The sequence below is a fragment of the Megalops cyprinoides genome, chromosome 2 (assembly GCF_013368585.1).
Source record: "Megalops cyprinoides isolate fMegCyp1 chromosome 2, fMegCyp1.pri, whole genome shotgun sequence".
NCBI classification, from domain to species: Eukaryota; Metazoa; Chordata; class Actinopteri; order Elopiformes; family Megalopidae; genus Megalops; species Megalops cyprinoides.
In genome coordinates, this window is record NC_050584.1 from 4,076,107 (window position 1) to 4,096,648 (window position 20,542).

At 40.3% G+C, this 20,542-nt stretch overlaps 1 protein-coding gene across 1 annotated transcript in view; it reads left to right on the forward strand.

Moving 5' to 3' along the window:
• The first annotated feature begins 4,492 nt into the window (after nt 1-4,492).
• LOC118773760 (amphiphysin-like) overlaps nt 4,493-20,542 on the forward strand; it is a 109,238-nt gene continuing 93,188 nt past the window's right edge. The window contains exon 1 of the mRNA XM_036522834.1: nt 4,493-4,563. Coding sequence (XP_036378727.1) covers nt 4,495-4,563 — 69 coding nt within the window. The 5' untranslated portion in view covers nt 4,493-4,494. The remainder of the gene's footprint in view (nt 4,564-20,542) is intronic.

Here is a 20,542-nt window from a genome sequence, read left to right on the forward strand (position 1 = left end):
TTGATGATTAAATGGATATAAATTGATATAAATGAACATTAAATGGTCTGTGTTACATTGTGTGTGGTTTTTAATGTGTGTTTAAGAAATCCTTTGTGTGCCCTAAGTTCCTCCAGTGACTACATTTAAAGCAGTCATGTCATTTTCAGTCCTCCAAGTTGGACAAATGGATACTGTGCTCTGTGTCAAGATATTCAGATTTATATTAAGTTCGGATTTATATTAAGATTTTTCTGTGCCTCCTGGTTTGAGAGGAAAGAATAATATGATTGAATCACTGACTTTTCAGTCATTATCACATACTTAGGTAGTTCCCATATGTCATTTAGATGGTGCTGAAATAGTATACCATACTATTTAACTCGAACCAGTGTTTTAGGTGTATCTTTAGCAGCTGTCCAAAAACTGAATTCTGTTCAAGTATAACCATAGTTGATTACTACATTTACTTTAATATTACTGTAATAAACATTTTTTTAACTACAATAATCATGTTACTCTTATAGCTACAAGTGGAGTTGATATGTTTTGTTTTTTTTTTTTCTTTAAGGCTTTAGGTATCGCCCCAGTAGTGGGAATGCACCTCATTATATACTTAGTGGTCCAACACTGGTGCAAAGATTATTTGTCCAGTGTAGACAATTACACTTTGTGCCTAGTAGATATTCAACAACAACAAGTCTAGGCATATGGTCTTGTAATTATACTTCTCTTGAACGTAACCAAAGTGGTTGATCTAAATGATGTGACAGAAACACAACTTTGCTTTAGGTATTTTTAGTATAACTGTGATGTCAGCATGACTGACAGACTTCTCCCATTGCTCCCATTGACATCTCTCTGCAGCAATCAGGGCCATCCTTTCTAAGGGCTGACCATAGCAGACGAGTAAGACAGACAGGAAGTTCACCTTCAGGCACATGGTCTGTTGGAGCAGTTTCTCAGCAGACACCAGTAAGATGCACAAAGATCAGCTGAGGTGTCATGTGATCCTGAGCCAGACAGGCCCCAAGAAAGCCAGTGTTCTGCAGTGAGCAGCAGTGCCCCTGGGGTTGGGTTCCGATTTTCCTTTTTGAGCACTGCTCAGTACTGGGAGGTTCAGTCAAGTGAAGCGTGAGAATACACCAAACATGGGCTGCAGGTTGTAATCAATACAACACCCCAATAAAGACAGTAACAGCGTGTTATGTTCTCATTTATTTATGACTATTTTCCCCCCTGTTCAGGTATGGAATGTGAAATAATCTCATTCCGTGTTCTGATTTTTGTTTACTGTCAGTTGGAAGTAACAGTTATGAGTGAAACGTTGTTGAGTCTGCATATCCAAATATCCAAGTTAGCTAGCAGTTTTGCTAGCCATGCTACCTATGGCTAAACATTCTCATGCTGGGGAAAGCGCGGTTGAACAGGTTTGTGCCCGTAGCAAGTGTTGCCTTATGCTTTCTTCAGGTATGGGATGTAAAATAATGCCATTCACTGTTCTGATTTGTGTTTCCTATCAGTTAAACATAACAACTATGAGTGAAACATCGTTTTTGTGTCGTTTTTCTTGTAGAACCACCTGTAGTGCTATTTGGCTAAGAAAATGATAAAAATCTCAAGAACACACCATCAGTTGGTAAGAGGTGTTGTACATCGTTCATTCATCTTCACTAATTACACGTTAGAACTTCCAGGAAGGACCATGTTGCATCATCATTGACGCATTACTACTGACATAGGCTATTATCAGGTCATTATATACATCAAGTTGCCAGCATCTGCTGCATTGACATCCACCCGGTCTTCATGTATCTCCTTCTGAATAGCATGTGTTCTTATAGAACAAGGAATGTCCACTTTTTTCGTTCAGTACAAAATAGCAAACAATGCATGCTGCTGTCGAAGCTGGAGATTAAAACTGATTGCTCCCTTGCCAAGAGGAATAAGTTGATTCACAGTGTGATCACTTCTCTTTAGGAAGTTAATGGAAAGTATAAGATGCATTATACACTAAAAACATAGTCATATTTGTATTTTAGAGAACATAAATTGTTTACATCATGGCCCCCAATCATGTGCTGCTTCTGTATGTCAGTAAGACTTGTAAGAGTAACAGCATGTTATTCACAGGCAGAGAGGGGGAAGAGAGGATAGTTCCAAAATGTGGAGATGAGCTGTCCAGTGCCACCCCCACGGCTAGAACAAGGGGAGTAGGAAAGAATGCTGTGGAGAGCGCAGCAAACGTGGAAGTCCTTCAGTGAGAGATGGGAGCATTGAGCCACTGAAGTGCACCAAGAAGAAATACCACTACTTTCAAAATACCAAGTTTTGGTATTTATTAAGTAACCATTTGAGGGTGCATCAAAATTCTGTTTGAATAAGAGTGGATGGTACATAAGTAAATACAAAAAACATAGCAAAATCGTAATGAATCAGATCTCAGAATTATTATGGCTATATCTAAAGGGGGGCCCTATACATCTATAGGGGTCTCTTGGCTCTATCATCTCCTCCCATGGCTTTTCAAACTGCTTCTATGCTGATGACACTCAACTTCTCCTGTCTTTTCTGCCATCAGACACATGGGCAGCTGCTTGCATCTCAGCTTGCCTGAAGGACATCTCACAGTGTATGGTGGACCACCACCTAAAGCTTAACCTGGCTAAGACTGAGATGCTTTCCATGCCATCCATGTCCTCCCCATGTCAAGACCTCTCCCTCAGTCTAGACTCTATAAGCCTTTTACTGTCAAAAGCTTTGACTTAATGCTTGACAGCCAACCTTCCCTCTACTATCAGGTCGCAGTAGTGAGTCAGGCATGCAGATTCTTTTTGTAAAACATCTGAGGGATGCACCCCTACCTCACTGTGTATTCTACACAGCTCATAGTTCAGGCATGGTACTCTCACAGCTGGACAGCTCTTTGCTTCTCGTCCTGCCTGTGCCATGAAAACCCTACAGTTAATCCAGAATGCAGCTGTATGGCCTGTCTACAATCTTCCTAAACATACTCAAGTCACACCCCTCCTCACCTCATTTCATTGGCTTCCTTTCGTCACTTGCATGAAATTCAAAACCTTGGTGCTGGTACACAGGACAGTGAATGGGACAGCCCCCTCATAACTACAGTTGGTCTTCAGTCACTATGTACCACCCAGATCACTACGCTCTGCAATCATGGGGTAACTGACTGTCCCATCCTGATGGGATCACTCCTTAGTGGTGGAATTAATTTCCCACTTTCTTTCAAATGAACATTTGCTTTGTCTTTTGTTTCAGATATTAAAGGCATTTCAATGAATACTGAACAATACATTATGTCTCTACGTAAACATTCTGATAGAGCCCCAACTGGGACAGCTGCCAGTAATTAGAAATTTCAATTTGAAAAACAATTTGTAAGAAGATAAACAGTATTGAATTCTGTACTCTTTCCAGAATAAAACGTAAGATCAGCCTTCAGCCAACTGTATTGCTGTCCCTCTTTTTACAGACATATTATAAAAGAAGTTCAAAACATGACAAATCTATGGAAACAGGTGTACCATTCATGTGTGATTCACAACTGTCATCTCAACACAAAGAACAATCAAAACGAAAAGGACAATGACAATCAATGTCATACTGACAAGCAATTCAAAATACATCATTTACAGATACTGTCATCCTAGTTTCTTAGTAACACAGACATCTTTGTGAAGTCCTCAGGCAGAGTGACATTACTACTTACTGTCCAATCTGGAGTGTACACGACAAGTAATGGAGTACACTTTAAAATAAACAAATGGCATTGACCCATCACATATTCTTGTTGGAACCTCAAGGCAGGGAACAGAAATCAAATTTGATAAACAACACAAAAAAGCCCCTTGGGATATATTTGTTTTTACTCAGTCAACTGTCATTTGTGACAGTTTGGTATAATTTTTTGGGACAGTGAAATCAGAAACCTGCTTTGCAACCTGAAAGTGGCACATTTGAATCCCTGGGTGTGGGTGGAATGGGGGCAGTATTATTAGTAGTCCTGGATAAGGGTTACTGCTTCACAAGTACAACATGTGTGTTGACAACCACACAAGATAATACTTTGATTTTCTTTTCCATTGTATTTTGATCATGTATTTTTATATTGATCATGTATATGAATATGTAAAGAGGTCCTGAATAACATGGCATACGATAGAGAATTACCTTTGGAAGTGGTAATTGGTAAACTTTAAAATAATTGCCACTGTAGTTTGGGTTACCCTTCCTCCACACCCATTGGTTCGGCTGCTGTTTCATAAGAAACGCGGTGGAATCGTCTCATCATGACCTGTATCCGCTCCCACTGTAACTGTAGACCACACAGGAGGTACAGTACTGCACTGTGAGTTACAGTACCGATGGAACGGCTCTTGATGCACAATGAAAAAACAGCTGTCGCTTTAAGAATCCGCTCCTCCCCCTCCCACTTACCTATCATCCCCTTACTCCCAGAGTCTCTCTCATCTTATTTCAGTACCAGCAGCCATGGCGGACATCAAAACAGGCATCTTTGCCAAAAATGTCCAAAAGCGGTTGAGCCGTGCGCAGGAAAAGGTAAGGCGCCGGATAACGCGCGTCACGCGTCAAAGAGGTGCACTAATGACTGTATTCTTCATGCGGTGGATTTTTGTTGTGTCTTGCACAATGGCAAAAGAGAGGATGCGTAGGATTAGATTGGGAGGAGCAGGTGTAATTCGACAGTTGGATGGGGATGGCAGTAAAACAATGATGAGTTCAGTCGAACTGTGCAGATTCATAAATGACAGGAACCATGTCATGCCTTGGATGATTTTTGTTTAATATGCAATCGATTGTATTTTGAGACTTTTTAGTATCAACAGAGTTGCCGTAAGACGTCTCATTATGATATTGCGAACTGGACGAAACTTGCAGTACTCTTGGGTGTGAAAATTATAAGGATTTTACTTGGTTGACAGCAGTCGACAATAACAATGATAATGCAAAGGACGATTTAATTTGAATGCATTTAGTCTACTGTATGTGTCTTCCTAAAAACGTTGTTCGTCGTTGATTTCATTTTAATTCTGCCATAAAGCTACTGTACTGACAAATTCTTAATGAATGCGACGTGTTATACAGTAATGTTGAAAATAAGGAAATCCTTGGGTTAGAGATAATTCGCTAATGATCTGACATAAGTAACGTCTTCAGTCGTATAGATTATACAGAAAATCAAGAGATGCTTCGGATGAAATCTTAACATCATTATGTAAGGTGAGGAGGATGATTGCGAGGGGATGCCCTCTCCCATTCATAAATCAATACAACAGATCTGGACATCAGTGCAAAGTATTGTACGTGTGCTTGTGTGTCAGTTTAAGTGTACAGCACAGTGGATAGTCGACAGACGTTATATAGGGTGTCCAGTATGATTAGATTGCAAGATTGGAATTACTGTCTCTTTGGAGGCAGATAGGAAACGTGCTAAATTATCATAATGAGATATTAACATTGCTGTGCCTTATGCAATGGAAAGGGAAGGTCATAGGTCATCTCCATCAAATACAGATTTAGTAATTTAGTTGCATTTTATATTAATACTGTTCTGCTATTTTTCAAGTATTCAGGGTATCCATGGGAGAGTTAATATGACTCATTTGTAGTGGGAATATATTGATGATTACTCTTATTTGGGTAAGCCAACACTACATGTAGGAGTCACTGGAGCACATTCTCCTGAAAAATCAATCAATGCTACTTTGAATTTACAAAACCTAAAATACTTGCAGGTGGCATACTTTTTGAAGTGGCATGTTTCTTTCCTCAGAAAGCATCATTTCATGACGATTATCTTATTGAGCTTGATTTAATTGGCTTTATATTGTATCTCTGTATCTATTATACTGTATTATCTGAGGGATTCTGTGGAGACCTCTCAGCTTCAGCTGGAAAATTTTGGCAATGCAACTTCCCCCCCCCACCCCCCAGCTCCACCCCACAAGCACATACTCATACTCTGGAAATGCACACATGCACAGATATAGTTGAAAAGCCGCTGTGAACATTCAGCCAATGGTAGGAACATCATCATCATTGCTAAAGCAAAACATGTGTAACCTGATCATGTAATGTTTCCATTGGCAGGTTTGCGTTATACCCCATAAGGTACACTTAGCAATGAACACACACTCATCTTCACAAATATACCAGTTTTACCAAAGTTTCTTTATTGGCCCCAGAAAAATGTTGATATATTTTCTGGCACTACAGTCCTGGTTTTAATGGCAGAGGCTGAGATTCAGAGCTGAGGTAGCAAGAGTGATGAGGCCATCAAGGATGAAGATCAAATAGGGCTGCCAGTGATACCTGAAACCTGGATACCTGAAGAAGGGCTAGACACATGACATGATGAGAAGATAGAGATCTTTTCTGCTCAACACTAATGTAAGGAACCATGTCAAGTTCAACAGCAGATCAAGTTTAAGAACAATTTCACTAATTACAGGGCCAAATATGGCCGATGCATTGGCAGTAAAAAAAAAAAAATGTCTGTAAGATCGTTGCTCGTTGCTGTATTATGGTCATAATGATCACATTTTAAACGTTAACGATGTTAATATAGTTTTTATTTGCTTAAATGTATTGGGCTCTTTAATAAAGTGTAGTTACTGAAGAAATTTGTGCATTTCCCTCCCTGTAATAATGTGTGAAAAAAAAACATATCTCTTCTCATCATTAATATCTGCTATACATCATCCCCTATGGTGAGATCTGACAGTCAGGGGTTTCATGACAGACTTTGATTCACAGGGGGCTGTAAATAACTAATGGGAAATCCTGGTGTGTGTCATAATGCCATCCCACACAATTTTTGTTGTAAAGATGTATTTACTGTCTGTCCTGGCCTGTATTGCTGAATACACATCGCAGGGAAATGATTCTATTAACCATTCTATGGTATTTCAGTCAGAAAACTACTAATTCATTGTTAGTCTGTACTTAATAGTGCAAAAGATACAATAATGATAGACTGGCATCACTTTCATTGACTGCAGTATCCCAGACCAACAGAAAAGTGTTTATAGTGGTATATATGGAGGACCAGTGTGAGAAAACATTTAAGTTGCACTTCTGTAAATAACTTTTATTGTGACCAGTCTTTGAGAAACTTAAACTGAAATATGTTCTTTTAAAAATAAACAAGGTGTTAATTTATTCTATACCTCTGTCCAGCATCGAATTAACTCCTGGTTTGCCATGTATATGTGTATATATTAGGGCTGTCAACATTAACGCTCGTTCGCGATTAATCGCGAAACTTTAAGGCGTTAATGTTTTAACGCAAATTAATCATATTATCAAGTTTGACCGCAACTTCCTTCCGTAATTCCAGCCACGTAATTCCAATTGTTGCCGTCATTGCGGAAAACCCTGCTTCTTAGAGATAGGATGTTGGAAATGGAAGCAACATTTTCAGTGCTTTTGTGCTTTTCTCAGGATATTCAGTCTTGATTTTAACAACTTTTTTTTTTTTTTTAAATCATGTCAGCTAGCTAACTAGCTAGTACAAAGTTGGCAACACAGCTCAAGCAGACCGTATAGTAAGTGATGAAGTTTACTCAAGTTCAGAATCTGTAAACTGTTGTGAGCGTGAGAGATATTAGAGTGGTGCGAAAAGGACCAATAGACTGCACCAAGTTCACAAGTGTATGTCTGTATTAAATGTTGAAAAAAAAAGCCCTGAATGGTTTCAAAAGTCTAGCAAAACTATTCCTTTGCATGGATTCGTGCCAGGAGGAGTAGTAAACTATGTTGCAGGATGAATAGCTCATCTTTGCCGCGTCTGTAGATTACTTGTTGTGCACTTGCACAGGGAAGGATACAAATTACAATCTCGCTCCTTGATTTCTGAAAACCAGCGCGCACCCAGAGAATCTTTATTCTGACGTACTTGATTCTGATTTAGAACAAGTATTTTCATGTGGAGTCGCGTATAGAATCTTCACTTGCACAGATCTTCCTCAGCAGAGCAGCAGAAAAAAAACATGCATTGTCCGTGACACATGCTTTTATTTGTCACCACTTCCTGAATGAATCCAGAGCTTACTTCCCCAGAAATGGATTGGGGTTGTCCACTTGTCCACTGGTTTATGCAAACTCTTAAGGCTACAGCTGCAGAAGCTGTTTAAGACAGTGGAAGTAATCATAGTTTTTGATTCACCTATTCCCCATCTAACTAATTGACAGTCATCATGAAACAGACAACTCTCTTTCTTGAGCAAATGGAAACAACATTTATAGCATTTATTCAACAAGTAACAGACAGATATTGATTCATCCTCTTGATATAGAATACAGCAGGGCATATGATGACGTTTGAACATAAGTTGATTAGCTTCATCATGTCCAGTACCTTTTTTACATCCTAGAGGATACAGCTGTTCCCAGCCACTGGTGACTTATTTCATAAATAATGGTGCTGTCTTTCTTTATGTGCATCCTCAGTTCTCTTCATTGGACTGGGATTTGCATGTGGAGCACAGAATGTCTGCCCTAAGTAGAAGCTGACATTTAATACATCATGTGGGTGAATAAACAGTTTTCTGCCTTAATGGGGAATCCTAGCTTTCAGACATTACCTGGAGAGCTGTGTTTGTGTTACCCACTGTACCGCCTGATAAAATGGATGTATTCAGTATTCAGCAAACATTTTGCTGCAGTAGGAATGTGGTCTCCACCACACCAGAAGAGAGTGGTACTGCTGATTTGTGTCTGTATTTCTGTTACATGTAGAGAGCAAGAAATCCCCTGTCCTCTTTTAATGATGGCCATTCTGCATTTCATAGAAGATACCACTACATGAAAGCTTGCACTGTGTCACTCAAATGATTCCATGAAATGTTGTCTCTCAGACATTGTTGCAAACGTCCAGCATGATTGACCTCGTGGGTGAGTTGTGGCAATGAGAATGCATGCATGACAGTTCTTTCATTCTGTGGCCATCTTGCTTTGTGTCACTGGCATTTTATTCAATGTTCATCATTTTCTTCTTTAGGACAAGCCTACATACAGTTTCAATATTCATGTTTTGTAAAAATTATGAATTTCACTGAACTGTCTCAATATATTACCTGTGAGTACACTGCTATTGCTTTATTTGATAAATATATGCTATTGCATATATTGTCCAGAATGAACAGATTTCTCACATGTCCTGTCAAACCCTGCTGCGACACAGGGAATAATTTGTATGCTCCCAGCTGGTTATCTTCCACACCTGTCCTCTGAGACAGACTAGCACCATGTATCACTAACCTAATTAAGTTGTTAATTAAGTAGTATGATAAAACGTGCAAACCTCTCTGGGCAAACAGGTGTACAACATGTTAAGCAATTTAAAAAGTTACCACCATGTGTGTAAACATATGTCACACTCTCCCATACCATTTGCAGACTGTGACTTGCAGCAGGTTTATTTCATCCCTCTGAAAAGCTCTACCCCAGCCCGTCAAATGAAATGTTAATGTAGCCCTACCCTACAGACATGAGCTCATCCATTTTCTATTGGTCCAGATGTGACACTGGGTGTTGATCTGCCTGACCAAGTCACAGCAGAATGCACTGGCAAGACTGTTTCTATTGATGTAGCATAACGTGAGAGTGCTCGCTATCCAGAGACCAAGAGAAAAAGAGAGATTGAGAGAATAGAAGTGGTGAAAGAAGAGAGAAAGAAGGTGAGAGAGAGCCTTCTTTGCATACAGTATTCTATTCTCCACCTGTAGGAACAGAGGCTTCCTTATCAATCATACATGAGCTCTGGATTTAACCAGGCTTCTCAGTTACTCCCTGCTTCCCGAATACGGTCATAAGAGACCTCCCCACTGCTGGTGTTAGTGTCTGGCAGATTGAGTCCAATTGAAAGTAACTGCCATAATGGTTTCCAGAATCACCTCAGTGAAAAATTGACTCCTGCTTGTTTTTGAGACCCTTCTAAACTTTGGCTGATGCAGCATTTAAATGATCCAAGTCCAGAGGGTTCGGTCATCCAGAATGAAGAATTCAACCTGTTGCATAATTTTCATTTTACAAATTTTCAAAAGTAGAAATAAATGTGCATTTTGTGTTTTTGTTATCGTTTTGTTTATTTTATGACATCAGGACTGGATAAATCTTGCTGTCAGTGGCACATAGTTACCATAGCTGGGGTGTCTCCACACATCCTCTACTTTGTGTTGTTTTTTTTGTCCAGGAAGTCTTCCAAGGGCTACCTCATGGGATTGGAGAGGCAGGGCTTTCTTCATTGACACAGTCAAACCTGAACTCATCTTGCTCAGATTAGCTCTTATAATGATGGGCCTTAGGGCCCTACTGTCAGAGCGCAGGCACCGACTCAAACGCAGACCAAGCGTGCTCAGGTTCCAAGTGGTTTATTGAAATCGTAGGGCAAGTTCGTAGTGGCAGAACAGGCAGGGTCAAAAACCAGGAAGGCAGTCCGAGGCAGAATCAACAAGGAGCAGGGATCAAAAAAACAGGAACAGGCTGGGTCAAACCAGGCAGGCAGGCACATCAGGCAACCAAGGCAGGGCGGCAGGCAGGGACGAGGTCAGAAGTCAGGCAGAAATCAGTACGAGATGAACAACAATAAATAATCTAAATAATCAGGCAGGTATGAAACAGACAAAACTGAGACAAACTGCCAACAAGACAGAGACAAGCAGGGAATATAAAGGGCTGGGGCTGACGAGGAGATAGGATGCAGGTGGGCAGGCAGGCGGGTGGAGACGATCAAGAAATCAGGTGGGCGGGGACAGGGCGGAGAGCGAGGCAGGGCCGGAACACATGGGAACTGTGAACAAAAGCACATGGATGACACTGACAGACAGGGAGAAACCAAAACAACAGCTAGGGGGCTGAAGTACCGACACCTGCACTATATTTGTAGAGCTTCTTTGAAATAGACTGAAATAAAACCTATCCAGTTGTGTCCCTCTTGACTTCTGTTCTTGGATCACAATGAGATCTGTGTAGAGCTCTGGCATTACCTTATTGTAAAATTTGTTGTTAGTAACAGAACATGTTCTCTGTTTGCTTATTTTTAAAGGCAATTGGAGAAGGTATGCAGGACATGTTTTAGAGAAATATTAAAGTACTTTTAGCTTATTTCAAAGCTCCAGTTTAAGTGTAATTATTGAAAGCTTGAAGTCAAGTCATGTTTACCTTAAGCTGCTTTAAGTATCTACGTGGCGGTTGGGCACCAACAACACGTGTCATATGTTTTGTTTTTGTTCATCAACTATTTTTTCTCAAATTTGCACCATGTTAGTAATTTCTGACTTTAATTGCCTGAGTTGGCAGGTGGCGTGCAGCTTCTTACTGTGCGTGGTATTTCCATCAAATAATTCCTGTTCAGTTCCCTTTTGGGAACTAGATCATTCAGAAAGTGAGGAAAGAATTATGATTATGTCAGTACTAACAGAAATGGGGGAGAGATCATTCTAGTTAGGCCAAAATGAGATGTCCATTACGTACTCATGGCTGTGCTAACAGGAAATGGCATTTAGATGGTGTTTCTGTTAAGCCGGTGACTGGGACACACACGCGGACCACAGGATATTCCGGTTCCAGGCGTTTATTGAAATCGATAGGCAGTTCGTAAGACCAGAGACAGGCAGGGTTCGAAACACAGAGAAGCAGTCCAGGGGCAAATCCAGGATCGGGAGTCGGGGCAGACGGGGTCAGGAACCAGGCAGGTGAGTAGTAAGCGATCGGGTCCAAGCGGCAGGCAGAAATCGTAGTCAGGAAACAGGCAGGATCGGCAATGCGGCGAAGAAGCAGGAAAACTACGGCGGGGACGAGACAGGTAATAAACACTGAAACGAACTAGCAACGAGACAGAGACAAGCAGGGAAGATATAGGGCTGGGGTGACGAGGAGATGGGATGCAGGTGAGCAGGCAGGCAGGTGAAGGCAATGAGGAAATCAGGTGGGCGGGGACCAGGCTGGGAGCGGGGCAAAGCAAAGCTTTGAAAATAATATGAATGTTGTGCAAGTGGAGTGAAATGCAGCCTCCACATTTCTCTTTGGGAAAAACATCACCCTGGTGCACTGTGCAGTAAAACAGATCAGTTGTTTAATAATAATCAGTTGATTAATTTAATAAAATAAAAAAGATCCCTCAGTTGTCGTTGTGTGTCCAGCCAAGACAATAGATACATCACAGGCTATCTTCCATCAGTCTCGGCACTTTTCGACACATTTTTAGCTAGGGTAGTAAATTATTTTTATGGTGTAAATCCAGGACATTGAATTCCTATTCTTCATATAGGAAACTGATTCCAGGCCAGTCTTTCATGTGAGAAATGGCAGTGGTGTCTGACTCATACAATAACAAGCTCTGAGAAGCAGAGAGATATCCTTGCTCTTTTGCACAGACTCTATTGAGCACGACAGATGAATGTGTCTCCTTTACGGTTAACAGATAGACCTACAGGCCTCTCTGATGGCTGCATCACCCTGGTTGTGACTGATTATGTCTCTGTCTAACACCTTTGGACTTTCTAAAGCTGTACAGATATACTGCATTGAAGGGCTTGCAGGATTTAGGACGCTAGAAATTCAGTCACGCCAACTGTACTGGATGGAAAACACATTTGTATTATATTTACTTTTGTACCTTTGTATTTACTTTTTTACTCTGCTATTCTACTTCTCTCATTAATCTCCCATTATCAAATAGTTATCAAGTATCAAATGCAAGCGGGCTATGGATGACATAATGGAGATAATTATGTTATCTTTTTGTGGTAACATTTTAGTTAGGGTACAAAATAGCAGAATTCATAACTTCATAAAAACGCATAACATCTAACAAACTTTCGGAGAAAAAACAAATTTGCATAATCTGTGGTAATGTGTGCAGTATGTGGCAATGCACATTTATGAATATTGAATGAACATCCATATGTCTTATAAAAAAAATATTGTGCGCAGGTTTACTCATTTTGACAAGTCATTTTGGAGTCACTAATGGACTAGTCCTCTAGGTTTTACAAAGATCATTTTGAAGCAATTATTCAAGGGCCCATTTAGAATGTACTGTTTGAAGCAATATAACTGACTATTGAACAAGACTCGGGACCATCATTTCTGAGCTACAGAGCAAAACTAAACATAGCCTTTCAAAGAATAATGACCTGCAGCATTTCAGCTTCTCTGTGATATAACATGTGGCATGCAATGTCTGACAAAAAAGAAGATGTTTTTGTATCATATGTAGGGCTTGGACTTTGGTGGTGAATACAAAATGTGAGAAAAGGGAAGAGTAGCCCACTGACAGCTGGCTGAGCAGTGTTCCAGAGCTTTTCATGACCCAATTCATGTCAGCTGAGGATAAAACAAGCCTGGATTCTCCTCTCTGTCTACAACACACGCATAAGCACACGCTCACACAAACACACACACACACACACACACACTCACACAAACACACACACACACACAAACACACAGAGCACAAACTCTCAGTTCACTGGCATCTAAATGACAGAAGGCTTCCTCTGGATAGTGTTGCAGTACTCAGGCAAACCAGACCCCATTGTTATGAGGCTTGGGAAATTCCCTACTGAATAACTATTAAAAGAGCAAAGATACCTCCTGGTTTACTACAAGAAACAGGTGGTAAGACCTCAGTGGCTCGATGTAAGGGAAATGGTTTAGATTGTGAGATTAGTTGGGCTGGCTCAGATTGCTTACATTTGAGAGATTTTTGACTTTCAAATGAATGGCAGTGAACAAATCCTGAGTTCTGGAAAATTGAATTGAAGGGACAAGGGATGAATCAAGTGATGCTGTCTGATGCATATCCCACATTTTTACCATGCAAATCCTTTCAACATGGGGTTGAATATGAGGTTATGAGATTGATTGTTAGGATAAATGATTTCAGATTTCAGATTGGCTGTTACTGACCCACATTCGGTTTGTCCACGATTAATCATGACAGACACCACACTGTGCAAAAACAACTGAGGGGGGCATTCAGTGTACTCACTGTGCTCCTTTTACAGTTTTCCCAATGTATAATTTTCATCTTAAGATTGCTGTGTAGATGTGTCATTATGAACCCGATGCTAGTTACAGTCCTTTGCCTTCAATTAGGGGTGCAACGAATAATCGACGTAGTCGACTAAAATCGATGACCAAATTAGTTGCCAACGAATTTAATTGTAGGTTAGTTGGTGACGTCATTGCGCGTGTTTTTTGTGCTGACATGGAATGCTCAGACATGTAGCCTAAGCTACGTTGCTTTACTGGAGTGAACAACAGAGATGGCAACACCTTCACGACCAAAGACCTCAAAAATGTGGCAGCATTTCACTCTTAACCCTTTCGCACGTAACTTTTTTTATGCTATGTAGTGTGTGTTACGTTACATGGTTTGTTATGTTTTCAGTAGTATTATTAAGCTTCTCATAGTTTCAGTTAGCATTTGCTATATTTTTAATGTTAAAGTGCTGTTTCCTGAAAGCTAAAATTAGCTAGAAGTTTTCCAATCTAGTTTTCTAATCGTACCGGTTTTAGCATACGCGCTAAACGGCTAATGACACCGGTGTGACCCCATGCCTGGCATGGGAGCACATCAGTTTTGCTCGCGCATCTGAAGAGGTGGCACGTTGGCTCTCTGGATGATGAATACTCATCTCATTAAGTTAGTTAGCTAGCTAACATAGCTAATGTTAATGTTAAAAGCCATGTTACTTCACGTTATGAGCTGAAACATTTTCTATTTTGAAGTACATTTTCTCTTGATCAATAAATTATTAATGGCGTTGAACATACAGCGTAGCAAATGATAACCTATTTTTCACAACGATCCTGTTCCCAGTTGGCAATTGTCCTGAAGAGGCTTAGGTTCCATTGCACAAATGTTATGAGAATTTTTGATGTATCGCATGGCATGACATGGCTTCAGCATTGTGGCAAAATGGCAAGAGTTTGCAGAAAAAGAGTTGCAACCATATGCAAACAATGCAACCATATTTTGTATTTTTAAACATTTTAACAGCTGTGACTGCAGATCAACATTCATTCCATGGCGTTTTAGCCTTCACTTGACAGGGTAGCATTTGCTAAGCTGTTGCAATATTATATTGATGTTGGACAACTAGAGAGCAACAAAACCACTGTGATCTATATTAACATTTTGAATAGTGTGATGAAGTCAATTAAGATATTTTCATATTACATTATTCATAGCACTCATAATACATTATTCATTCTAAATTCTTGAAAAAGAATCAGAAATGTTTTGAATATTGTCCTGAGACCTTTAACACTGTATTCAAAATATAAAGTCAAGAATTCAAGGAAGGGAGAGAAAAAGCAAGAAGATATTTGTTCCCTGTATAGCAAAAATTTCTGTCAGAGGCAGAAAAGGGCTGTCTTGTCCTGTCTGGCCAGGCAGTCTGCTAATAATCTAGCCAGCTACTGCATTTACAACTGTGGATTAGTCTATGGCTTTTGTGGGTAAAACAGCTGTAAAGAGGTAGTCTAGTATTTGGGAATTTCAGTTTTAACACATTCTCATTGTACTTCACACTAGCCTGATGAAAGCCTGGGTGACCAGAGCAGACTGCCCACCTTAAAAATGTCTGATAGCCAAACCATCTGAACTTTTGTTTGGACACTGTGTGAGCTGGCAAATGTGGACTTCAGCAAATGTGATCATACAATCTGACTTGTATTAATTCTAGTTCTGCTGATGCCTGAACTGGTAGAAATGAAGGCATCTTCTCACTGGCACTGTCGACACAGCAGTTTTAAACATGAACATCATGTAAGTGTGTTTAAAAGATTTAAAGTAAACCATTGGTCATGAGGTTTAATAGTGAATTTACTGTCAGATTCTAAAAGTCTGTTGTTTTAATTCACCTTCTCAGTCCCATTACTGCACACTGAATGACATTTACATTTGCATTTATTCATTTGGCAGATGCTTTTAACCAGAGTGGCGTGTAAGAGGTAGATTCAATAGGATGAGGCAGTTAGTGCTACTGATAGTAATCATTAGTGCCATCTTTGAAATATAGTGCCATTTTGGGAAACATGGGTAGTAAGTGCCACAATGGGAATACTTTCATAGGGCATGTTGGGATGCCGACGGTTGGTGTAATAAAAACGTCAGAGGGACGAGGAAGTTCCAAACCCAGTGGTTTATTTACAGGTGCCCGAATTCTAATGCGAGGTATTTACAGTGCAACAGCTACATGTACTGACAAACAACACAACTTGGCAAAGCAAAAGAAAGAAAAGAAAAAAAGGAGATTACCCTGAATTTACTGGTACTAGTAGGCTATGCCCCAATTGGGCCCTATAGCACACCCCAGGAGAGTTAGTGTACTCTCCTGTGCTTCACTTTGCTTTGGAAAGACACCCGAGGGTGCTCTACCCAGGCTTTATAAACCTGAAGCCCCTCCCCCTGGAATACCACAAACACTCTGACACATACTTTGATTTACATGGTTTTCCTTTTCCTATTACTACACATAAGGAAAGACAACTGCTATTCAGGAGTAGCACTTTTTTTTCCAGCATACAATAAGGGGTACTGTAATACACTTACAACCATCGTAGAAGCTGTGTGTTCACATACATTCCCCCCCTGCTGTTTACTGTTTGGTTCGCCCCGGGCGAAACCCACCTCTTTTAAAGTGCATGGTTTCACCCGCCTCCCCCCCTTTACAGCCACACCAAGGCGAGCCGGTGCGTAAGTACTTCCTTCGTTTCCCCCCTTATTTACCAATTACAATTACCATAACGAATCATTGAATACTTCTCCCACCTGTGAAACATTTAACAATAAACAAAATGCTCTTCATACACTTTCCCTTTCAATTTTACAGAGTTTTTTTTTTTTTAACTGTGTTTGATTCGCCGGCAGGACTCCCCGGCGTCTCTACGCTGTAGTTACCTTAATTATCATTTCAACTTTTAAAGTTTGTTTCCACCCCCCCTCGTTTATTTTTTCTTTTTAAGCATAACTACCACCTTTTCAACTGCTCTTTACCACCATTCACCTACAGCTAGACATCTTTATTTTTAAACTTGCCCATCCCGCTGATGTTCCACCGGCACCGGGAATTTACAAGTGCACAGAAATGTCTTTAGTGTTGTGAAACGGAATCGATGGCATCTTCCACAAATGGCACGGCGTTCAGTCCGTGACAGGGCACCCTTAAACTATCACTGCCAATTTCCAGCCACAGGGCTAGGACTTGTATTGCAATGATGCATTTACCACTTAGCTTTTGCCATTGCAAAAGTGCTGCCTGGCTTTTATCTTTCAAGCTTGAAATAAACATATACGCCTGAGGAATGGGAAGTCTACTGACACTGTACAATAGGAGCTGGAGAACGCCAAATCTGTGGAAAGCAGTCAACAAATTTGCGAAAACAATCCTAAGGATGCTTATCTGAGAAGAGAAGCACAACTGTGACAAATGCCTTTTGCCAAATGTGAGCATGTTTGAAGACTACAGAGGCTTTAATATTGATCGATGAAGGCCATTTCGTTTTTCACTAAGGGCATTCTCCTTAGCTGTTCTCCAGCAGCGTTTTACTCACTTTCCAAGCTTTCTCTTAATACACTTTTCAGTAGCATTCTATAGGGAAGCTGCTGCCTGGGTAGAGGAGGTCTGAAGTATCTGTAGGTGTGTGTACAGTATGTGTATACTGTATGTTGGTGTTTTGTCAGGCATGTGATTGGCAAAGGACAAAAAATCAGGAAAATATACAGAGTGCAGAACACCATGCAGCTGTGTCTGTTTAGTTTGAAAACATTTATAGTACATTCAAATAATATATATTCTTTTATTTTTTGGCATCTCAAACCCCCAAAATGTCAGGTGGCGCAACCGTCTGTGCAAATGAACAGACTAAACAAACTATTAAAAATGGTATTTTAATGATAGTAAATTCAAAATAAAATACTATGGCATGATTTTATGTTTGAAACCTTTCAAATAAACCAAATTATACAAATACCAATAGTTTTAAAGAGGTTGAGATATTTGAAAAACTTTTGTCCAGCAATTTGTATGTTCTCAAATGTCAGGGTGGCACGACCGTAAACATGGGACTTTTATTATGAAGTAAAGAGGTAATAACAGTAAACAGGATATTGCATCATCAAGAGGACCCCAACTGACATTTATGGCTGAGTGAAAAGGTTTGTAGATCTCTCTCAAATATTGATAAAAATAGCTACTTTCAACTCATAGGTAGGCTGGTACACTTTCCATGTCAGGTGGTACAACCAATGTAAAACTAGGAAAATGTTATTTTATCATAAAACTCATTATTCTATTTAAAAATTATATTTATGAATTTGACATCAATGGCAAAAGCTAATACAGGCGTCCAAGCAGAAGCCTGTTTAATTTGAAACTAGTTGCAAAAGTCAGGTGGCGCAACCAGTAAGTCAGGTGGTGCAACTGCAAGGAATGTCATTATATGAAATAAATAATGTTATTTAAAGATCTAAGATTTTCTGTTATTTTCTAAAATGTTTATTAGTTTTAAGTTAAAGATGTTATACACTTTCAAACCTTTTTCATGATTATAATATTTAATAATTTTAGATGCCACTATCAAGCAAAGAATAATCAGCACAACGCATGGAGCGCATTAAAAATGATCCGGCTGCAAGAGAAGCATATCTTGCAAAAAGAAAAGAGAGGTAATACATCCTGATAAACTATAATGCAAGTCTGGATAACAGTTTATTTTGCACGTATTACTTTTATACAGTAGTCAGGCCTTTCAGATATTTAAATGCCAGTTTATTTGTTCTCATGTTTAGTTTTCAGAGGAGGACAAGAGAGGGAAAAATTGTGAAACCCCCATCAGCCAGCTGTCCAGAACAGAAAAGGAAAAAGTGAGGCAGCAGTGGAAGCAAGACCAGAGAAAGCACAGGGAAAGGAAAAGGGCTGGCTGTGGAGGAAATCTTGAATTTCACACCTGAGTCAATGGATACAACTCCCATAGAACTCCCAGCAGAGCTTCAGCCTAACCCTCCCAACATTGATAGAGAAAATATTGTCAGTGTAGATGTACAGCAACCCAGAGCATCCTCAACACCACAGAGAGTAGCAAGTAGTAACATGAAATGGCAAAGAGAGAAAGCAAAGTTACGCAATAGAATGCACAAAATGAAAAGAGAAATGTAAGCTGCCAAAAGAGAATCTGAAAAATTACAAAAGCGCATAGAAAGATTAAGGAAAAAAAAGTCTGAGAAGCAAAAGGCAAAATCTACAACTGAAGGGAATAGATCAAGGATTGCAAAGAAATTGGCCATCCAGGGAAAAGACAGAGTTGTTGACTTCCTCTGTCGAGATGAGAACAGTCGCATACTGCCAGGGAGAAGGGATACAGTCACAAAAAACAGAGGCGTGTGTTAGTTAAACCCTTGACTGAACTCCATCTGCAGTATGTGCAAAATGCTGCTACAATGAGGTAGAAGTTGCAACACACCAGGTGGAAGAGACTGCATCAATGGATAAGAAAACCTGTGTCATAGGGGCATAAGACCTACATGAATTTTGTCAAAGAAGCAAAAACTGGAACATGTGCTGAACTGTTGAACCTTTTCAATCAGAAGCTCGACAGCCTAGCCAAACACCGCTACAACTGGTTGCACCAAGCCAAAGAGTGCAGGGCTTTAAAAGAAAACCTAAGAGAAAATGAAGTTGTCCAACATGTGAATTTTTCAGATAACTTCTCCTGCAAACTTAATAGCAAGGTGCAATCTTTTCATTTTGGAGGGGGTCGGAAGCAGGCCACAGTCCACATATGTGGACTGTGGCTTATACAGCAGCTTATACAGCAGCTGGCTCATAGTCCTATGCCACCATCTCTGCATCCCTTCGGCATGATGAGAGAGCTGTGTGGGCCCACTTGGAGCCAGTGCTAAGGGATGTGATAGAGAATTGCAATCCGTCTCCCACAACTTTACATGTGATGAGTGACGGTCCAGTCACTCATTATCGTAATAAAAAGAATTTCTATTTGCTCAGCACCATCCCCTTCCTCTCAGGCTTCCAGCAGGTAACCTGGAACTTCTCTGAGAAGTCCCACGGAAAAGGCACCCCTGATGGAGTTGGTGGTGCAGTCAAGCGTACTGCTGACTCTGCTGTCCAAAGGGGTGCAGATGTCCAGACCTCAGAAGATTTTTACAGCTTTTTACTCCAAACAGAGAGAAAATCTGACATCAAGTTCTTCTGGGTGAGTGAGAAGGACATCAGAAGATTTGATGAAGCAGTCCCTGAGGTTGTGCCCCCTGTAAAGGGAACTTTGGCGATGTACCAGGTCATCTCCACTGAACCAGGGAAAATCATGTACAGGGAGATCTCCTGCTTTTGCAGCAGACCGCATATCTGCCAATGCCTCAATACCACAATGGTCAACTTGCAAACAGGCCAGTGCCCAAGATGACAATGATCCGAATGGGACTGCTTTACTATGCACACCTGAAATGGGATATTAGCCCTCTACCAGTGTTGAAAATGTTTTGAAA